The sequence below is a fragment of the Mus caroli genome, chromosome 16, assembly GCF_900094665.2.
Source record: "Mus caroli chromosome 16, CAROLI_EIJ_v1.1, whole genome shotgun sequence".
Lineage (NCBI taxonomy): Eukaryota > Metazoa > Chordata > Mammalia > Rodentia > Muridae > Mus > Mus caroli.
In genome coordinates, this window is record NC_034585.1 from 13,670,376 (window position 1) to 13,678,992 (window position 8,617).

Here is an 8,617-nt window from a genome sequence, read left to right on the forward strand (position 1 = left end):
AAAAAAAAAAAAGAATCCCCAGACTCCATTCTACCTCTGGTCTTTCCTTCTCTGAATCTATCACTGACCCTAGAAATAAAGTCAGGACAAGTCTCTAGCTCCCTGACACAGAATGCTCTAACACCGTGTATCTTAACTAGGTAAAAGTAAGACCCTGTCATAAACAAAAGTAGTATCTATCCTGGATATCCAAATGTCCTAATAACATCAGCAAGTTTTTAGATTTTGTTACAAATGGAAAAAAGCTTTTAAATGGGACAATGCTCATATGAACCACTGACCTTCAGTATGTTCATAACAGAACATTACTTTCTTAGTCTGAAGACTTTATTATCTCATAAAAGCACAAAGGGCAGACTCAGACCATATACTGTTTCTAATTAAATTAAATGTAAAGCCTAAGGCATTTGGCATTCCTCCCAAGACACACAGAGCATGACAGACACTGCCCAGACAAGCTGAAAGGGCACACATTCCTTCTATTGTCCAAGATTCAACCCCCATATTTATCAAATAACACTCTTTACTACCAGAAAAACCTATATTCTCATTTAAAACATGAGATACAGACATAGAGAAGAAAACACAATAGGAGAGATCCAACTCCCCTAACCCCCATAAGTAAGACCATAAAAAAAATTATAAAGCCCCAAAACACAAAATTTGTCAATAAAAGTTGGCAAAATTAAAAAAGAAATATATCTGCTGGGCAGTGGAGGTGCATGCCTTTAATCCCAGCACTTGGAAGGCAGAGGCAGTCGGATTTCTGAGTTCAAGGCCAGCCTGGTCTACAGAGTGAGTTCTAGGACAGCCAGGGCTGCACAGAGAAACCCAATCTCAGAAAAATAAGAAAGAAAGAAAGAAAGAAAGAAAGAAAGAAAGAAAGAAAGAAAGAAAAGAAGAGAAGAGAAGAGAAGAGAAGAGAAGAGAAGAGAAGAGAAGAGAAGAGAAGAGAAAGAGAAAGAGAAAGAGAAGAGAAGAAAAATATGCTCAAAAATATCGTTTTAAAATGAGCTGGGCAGTGGTGGTGCACGCCTTTCCTTTAATCACAGTGCACAGTGCTTGGGAGGCTAAGGCAGGCCAATCTGATCCCTCAGCTTGAAGCCAGCCTGGTCTAAAGAGAGGGCTCCTGGCAGCTAGGACTACACAGAGAAACCCTGCCCTGAAAAACCAAAAAGATCTAATATATTGGAGCCTTCAATTCCCTACTTCTAAAAACACTAGAAAAGATGACATTTTTATGGTCCTAACACTTAGGAGACGGAGACAGGAGGTCAAATGAGCTATAAGACAAAGCTACAACAAAACAGAAAAGAAAAAAAAAAAAAAACAAAAATCAAAGAGCACTTAAACAACTCTACTAACCAGAAACAACAGCCATGAGGAGCAGAAGACAGCACTTACTGTTCAAGCACACACGCAGCACTCTCTAGAAAAAGCCCAATGTTAAGAAACAAGAAGACGTAATACATTTATGAGGATCAAAACCATACTAAGTACCTTTTCTGGCCACACAGAAATACAAGGAGAAGTGAACAGCAGAACGAGATGGCCTAGAGCTCAGTGGCAGGACCAGCATATTAAGACCCCGGGTTGAGACCAGAACACCACAAGGGAAGGAAAAAAAGAGGGAAAGAAAGAAAAGAAAGAGGAAAGAGGAAAGAGAAAGAAAGGGGGGGGGGGAAGAGGTTGGTCCAGTGAGCTACTGAAAAGGGAGAGACAGGAGAATAAACTGAGATGAACAAATGAAAACATCCATCAAAGAGTGATGCTACAAATGCAAATACCACACAAAACAACTACAGCCACTTTAATGGACCTGACAGCCTGTTAGGAGAAAAGGCGAAGCAAAAAGAGAATAAAACGAGTAGCAAAATGATCAAAAAGGAACACTTTGAGAAGTTATGAGCAAAGAGTTTACATCAAGCTCCAGGAAAGGCAAGCCTACATAAAGACCCAGTCATAAAAAAACAAAACAAAACAAAAAGCCCAGGTAATGATGGCACATACCTTTAGTCTCAGGAGACAGAAACAGGTGGATCTCTGAGTTTGAGGCCAGCCTAGTACTCAGAGTGAGTTTCAGGACAGCTAAGGCTACAAAGAGAAACCCTGTCTTGAAAACAAACAAAAGTAAGACAACAACTCTACTATAAGATGAGAATACTTCCAAAAGTGATTAAACACAATCTATATCAAAATCTCAACAATGCTTTGTTTAGCAAAGTGAAAAACATTCCTGCATAGAATTCCCAGGGACCTTTACCCAAATCAAGTGGTAAATAATTCTAACTGTAAAAGACTAGAGTTGGAAGAGTTCCATTTTCTCATTTCAAAACTTACTATAAACTGAGTGGGGTAGCTCACACCTGAAATCTTAGCATTTGGAAGGCCGAGAGAAAAGACCAGTCTGGACCACACATGGTACACTCTAGACCAGCCTGGGGTACCCAGAAGACCCAGTATCAAAGAAGAAAGGAGAACAAAAATGAAACAAATGTTTCTCATAAGTGACAATCAAAACAATGTAAACTGGGTGGTGGTGGCTGACGTCTTTAATCCCAGCACTTGGGAGGCAGAGGCAGGTGGGTTTCTGAGTTCCCAGGGCTACACAGAGAAAACAACAACAACAACAACAACGTAGCACTAGAGTAAATTGACTAACCGGGTATTAACAGAATAGAGTTAAGAACCCTCGGCTAAAGAGACAGCTCAGTAGGTAAAAAAGTGTTAACTGTGTGAAGACCTGGGTTCAAATCTCCAGAGCCCACAAGGAAATCAGATGCCATACAATGGGGTCTGTAATGCTAGCCTTCCTACACAGAGATAGAAGGTGCAGACAAAACAATCACCAGAGGCTCTGCAGTATTTAGCCCAAAAGGCAAAACAGAACAAAAAGCCTTTATGAAAGAAGGCAGAAAGTGGGGACAGGCATGGGAGAGCTGTCCTCTCGGCACCACTCACTCACAACTGAGCACACTCGTAAAACTGCCTCTTAAAACCAATCTCCGTGGAGTTCAGAGATCGAATTCAGTTAGCAGAATGCGTGCCTAGCATGATGCTCTGGGCTTGATCTTCAGTACCAAAGAACACTGCCCTCAAGAGCTGAAGGCAGAAAAGCAGGAATTCAAGGCCATACTCAATTATATAGCAAGTTCAAGGTCAGCCTGGAACACATAAGACCCCACTGGAGTAAGGAAAGAAGGAAGAGAAGGAAGGGAGGCAGACTAGCTAGTAAGCTGACTCACATACATTCAACTGATTTTTTTTTTAATTTTAATTTTTGCTGGTTTTGGATTTTTTTGTTTGTTTAAGACAAGTTGTTACTATGTATCCACGGCTGTCCTAGGACTCACTATGTAAATCTATGTAAGTGTGGCTGTCTCTGCCTCCTAAATGCTGAGATTAAGGCAAATGGCACCATGACTTACCCACCACCACTACCTCCCTCTTCTTAAAAGGCAGTGGTGAGCAATGCAAACTAATCCCAGAACTCAGAGGCAGATGGTTCTCTGCGAGTTCGAGGCCAGTCTGCTCCACATAGTGAGTTCCAGGAGAGCCAGCACTATACAGAGAAACCCTATCCAGAAAAACCAAAAAGAAGTTAAGTAAATAAATAAATAAAAATTTAAGCATTTTAATAAACTTGAATGGTGTTTTTTATCTGCCATTCTAACACTAAGAGGCTGAAGCTGGAGAACAGCTCTGAATTCAAAGCCAGTCTCAGCTACAAAGTAAAACCCTGCCACAGTCAAAAGGGAGCCAAAAGTGGTACCTACACACATGCCCAGCAAAGATCCAAACAGGAGGATCAGGAGTTCAAGGTCATCTTCAGCTACTTTGGGCTACATGAGAGACTGAGAGACCATACATACACACACACACACACACACACACACACACACACACACACACACACACACGGCTCAGTGATGGTGGAGCTAAGGATCATGGTACATGCTTTTAATCCCAGCACTGCAGAGGCAGAAGCAGCTGGATCTATGTGAGTTTGAGGTCAGCCTGTTCTATATAATTCCAGGGCAGCCAGGACTATGTAGAGACTCTGTCTCAAAATTCATTAATTAAAGTTAATTTAATGGTGAGGCTGGAGAGATGGCTCTAAAGTTAAGAGCACTTATTATTCTTACAGAAGATCTAGGTTTGGTTTTCAGCACCCACAGGGAAACTAAGTAAGTTCTGAGGGAATCCAATGCCCTCTTCTGGCCTCTGAGGACAGTAGGCATGAACACTGTATACAGACATACATGTAGGCAAAACACTCGTAAAATAAAAATATTAAAGGGACAGGGCAATGAACTTAGTGACAGAGAGCATTTACATCCACAAAGCTCTAAGTGAAGTCCCCCGTGCAACAACAGCCTGAGATGCATGGCACTGACGCAGCGACTGTAAGAGTGTCACTCGGCCCCTGAATGCTTCAGCCAGGCTTAAGGACTAAGGATCAGCACCTTCCTATAGAATAGAAGAGTAGGATAGAACACAGATTGAATTGCCATGATCTTATTGGCTAAGTCTACTTTCACTCTAAGTGGGTAGACTTCAGGTGAACTTAAATAGAAGATTCCCATGCTGGCTTATTCCCTGTGATGCAAAAGAATCACATACAGTGGCTATCCTGAGGAAAGAAGAAAAACCCTGGACAATGATCATAGCAGGGAAATGGGGCAATGAAAAGATTTGAGCAGCCCCTGACACAGTTGCCCCCAGAGTGCAGCTGCTTCAAATAAAGGCAAATCTTTGGAGCCTAGATAACTTCCAGATCCTCAAAGCACACTGGAATTTGACGAGGCAATCTGTACCATAATGAGCCCTCTGACCATTATGTCATAGGTTCAGCCAGCATGAACCCAGAGACCTTGGTGTGAGCTGGAAGCAATTTGCTGACAGTGACCCGACATGATGACACTACCCCAGCCTTACCATTTAAAACCAGTTCATTCATTCCTCTAATTTTCCAGAGAATCATGGATCAGCCATTGACATTTTAATAATATAAAATCTCAATTAGAAATTGGACAGAGAGATGGATCAGATGGCTCTGGCTCTCCTACTTACTCTGACAAGTCATACAGGCTAGAGCTATAGATACAGGCCAGCCTCTAGTAGCTAAGGGCTTCCCAGCCACCCTCCCTGTGTGCTGAGCCCAACCACCTTCAAGAAAAAAAAAAAAAAAAAAACCAAAAAACAAAACAAAACAAGCAAAAAAACACCTCAGAGGATTTATTTCTAAATCTAGACTAGAGGATCCCAGATTTAAAATGATCTAAACCAGTGTTTGCTGTCTAATGTTATAACCAGAATCAAGAATAAAGGAACTCTGCATTCTTCCTTGATACAAGAGTGCAGACTCTTTACCACTGGTACAATTCAGAGTACCAGTGAAAGGCGAGTCAGACACAGGGAAGAGCCTGTGCTCAGATGGGCAAACGAGAAAAGAAAGATAATGAGTATGGGAGAAAGAAAGGCGAGTCAGACACAGGGAAGAGCCTGTGGCTCAGATGGGCAAATGAGAAAAGAAAGATAGTGAGTATGGGAGAAAGAAAGGCGAGTCAGATACAGGGAAAGAACCTGTGGCTCAGATGGGCAAATGAGAAAAGAAAGATAATGAGTATGGGAGAAAGAAAGTAGGAGAGCTTATCGATGTAGGTCAACACTATAGGTTAAGGTGACGGCAATTCTCCAATGTCCAAGTGAGGCTATACATTGGACAAATAGTCCACCTCTAGAGAGAAGGCAGGGGAGGGGGATAGGTAGAAATCTTTCACATATAGCAAGCAACTTGATGTTAGAAGGGTCCCCAGAGATAAAACAGGATAAAAGGAGTGAGGAAAAATTAGTAGCAAGCCAGAAAGTATGAAAACTGATTACAGGCTTCAGGACTAGGACCCTGGCAAAGGGTCAAAGCTTCAGGAGGCAAACAAGTGTCAGCTATGTAACCACTGAAAGGACGGAACGATTTGGAGTGGGAGAAACGGGAAGTGCATGCTGAAGTCAAGTACAGCTCAAGTCTCCAGAAGGAGAAGGGGACCAGAGAAGATGGAGGGAAAGACACAAAATTAAGAGAGTGATAGAACAAACCAGTCTTCTTAGAGGGAGGCTGAGCCTGTTGGAAGGTGTCCCTGAAGGATGCAGGGCCACTGGGGCAGACACTGGAGAGAAGCTCCTGGAAGCCCAGTGGAGGGAAGGACACAGGGGCAGTCAGGACGAGTGACTGCAGACAAGGCGAGGCACACACTGCAGAGTGGCACAGATAAAGCATGGGTGTCTACAAGGTTAGTCACAGATCAATGAAGTCCATGGGGAAAGTCAACCAAGGTCTACATGGGAAGCCAGCTCTCTACCAAAGCAGACAGACAGGAGTCTCAACATTATAAACAGGGCAAGTCATTCAAAAGTCAGGGGGATGGGCAACAAAAGGAGCAGACGCACACTCCTTTTCCTTTGTAAATAACTACAGATCTACAATTTTAAAACCCCAATGTAAAGCCAGGATTTTACTCAAGAGCACAAGGCCATACTCTACCCTGCTTGTCACCCTGTAGCCACTGCCCACTTCTGCCCATCTATGGTCTGCCCAGACTAGGAACTTACTGAGGAACACAGAGATACGGCCAGCAGTAGCAGCACACCACCTGAAAGAATAATCTAATAAGAAGTGGAAGTGTTCAATACTCACAGGAACAATAAGCCCTTGCCAAGTCAATAAATTAGCTTCATCAACCTGGATGTTACGGAAGTTTTTCATTCCACATTTGCGGATCTCTTCAAGCTCCTGTTGATTAACAAAGCATAAAGGGTGTCAAATCAGGGAAAGCACCACATAGTCAGATCCCTCCTGACTCCCTCAAATTAAACCAGGTAACAGCATCACCAATGACAACATTTGCATGAGGACCAGAATACACTGCATCAGGTAAGGAAGCATGGAGGCAGGGGGTCCCATCTGTGGTGTCACTGCCTCTAAGACCCCTGCCCCAGACCAAAACAAGTCCCAATCTCAAGCAACCCACTTAACACAATGAGGGGAACCATGCTTCTATAAATATAACACCTCCTCTTTGGGCTGGTCATACTATCTGTTTAAATACCCTCAGCAGAGCCAGGTGTGGTAGCTCACACTTGTAATCCCAATACCCGGGAGAGTAACACAGATATGGGTTCAAGGCCAGCTAAGGCTGCAGGATGAGACGGGGGGGGGGGGGGGGGGGGGGTAATTGAAAAAAAAAAAAAAAGCAGCTGTCCCCCAGCAACTCCACAGGGTCCACAGGGGTAAACATGCAACAGGGATCTACAGAGCTAACTACTTCCAGCACTAGGTACGCACAGGAAGTTGAGATAAAAATGAATGAGCCTGGGTCTAGAAGGCAAAGAAAGGCAAATGGATTCCCACAAATCTTTCCTTCCTAACACCTTTAAGTTGAAATTTCAGGACTCCACCCCAGGATGGGCACAGGCAAAGAGCACAACCAGCCAGTCTGGGATGAGGACGGAAACAAGAACATAGTACTGAGCCTCAGTTTCTTCAGCTATCAACAGCATGGTAAGTCAAGGAGCTGGAAACTACATCATAACAAGATCTGAAACTAAGAGGGTTCTCATCAACAACGTAGCAAATGTCCATGATTAGGACTGTTTCAGAATCCAGTGTAAGATGTCTTTACCTTGTCTGTCACTTGCTTTTCCACTGTGTATCAGCCCCATGTTTCCCAACACTTCCCCAACACCAATGAACATACAGAAGGCATCTTAACCCAAGGCACCCAGAATGTACCATGACTCATGCCCACATATACAATGGTCACATCCTCCAAGTTTCTGTCCTGCCACTCCCCACCACTACCTCAATCAGGCCTCACAACCAATCAGATGATGGCCTCCTTATACACCCAAGATGCCTTCTAACCTACAACATTAACATTAGCGCTATCCCATCTACCAGGCTAAATCGTCTCTGTCCCAGATCACATGACTTCTAAGACAGGAAAGTCCTCTCCTTATGCAGCCACGGTTCATGATGGCAAAGGCCACCTTACTGGCTCCTATGTCACCAAAACCAAAAGATCCTTTGCACCACATATTCTATAATGGCACAACAGTTTGTAAGGCACACCAGGGCTAGGAAAGCATGAAAGGGTAATTTTCCTGAGGCCTAACTCAGAATGGACCGAGGAGGAAGATACGCTGAAGGAATGTATGAAATGGGTGTCTCACAGAGTGCTGCCTGTTTATCAACCTCAGGTGCCTACCATAAGCAACCTGGACCGACTCTGGAAATTCTAGTCCAGCAAGTATGGATAGAGCTCTTTGTTGTTGTATTTTTGTTTTGTTTTGAGAGTCAGAGTCTCACTATGTAGCCTTAGCTGTCCTGGAACTTTTCCTGTAGAGCAAGCTGGCCTCAAATTCAGAGATGTGCCTGTCTCTACATCTGTGCTGGGATTAAAGGTGTGGCCACCATCTCTTGGGGGGCTTTAATACGGGAAAGCGACACAAGAAGGGAAAGGGTATTGCCATGCTTAACCAATCCACTTCTAAGAAAGGCCTAGGGGGCTGGTGAGATGGCTCAGTGGGTAAGAGCACCCGACTGCTCTTCCGAAGGTCC

At 43.6% G+C, this 8,617-nt stretch overlaps 1 protein-coding gene across 1 annotated transcript in view; it reads right to left on the reverse strand.

Moving 5' to 3' along the window:
• Ube2l3 (ubiquitin conjugating enzyme E2 L3) overlaps positions 1-8,617 on the reverse strand; it is a 48,825-nt gene that overhangs the window by 18,791 nt on the left and 21,417 nt on the right. Inside the window, exon 2 of the mRNA XM_021184547.2 lies at positions 6,695-6,790. Within this exon, the coding sequence (XP_021040206.1) occupies positions 6,695-6,790 (96 nt within the window). The remainder of the gene's footprint in view (positions 1-6,694; positions 6,791-8,617) is intronic.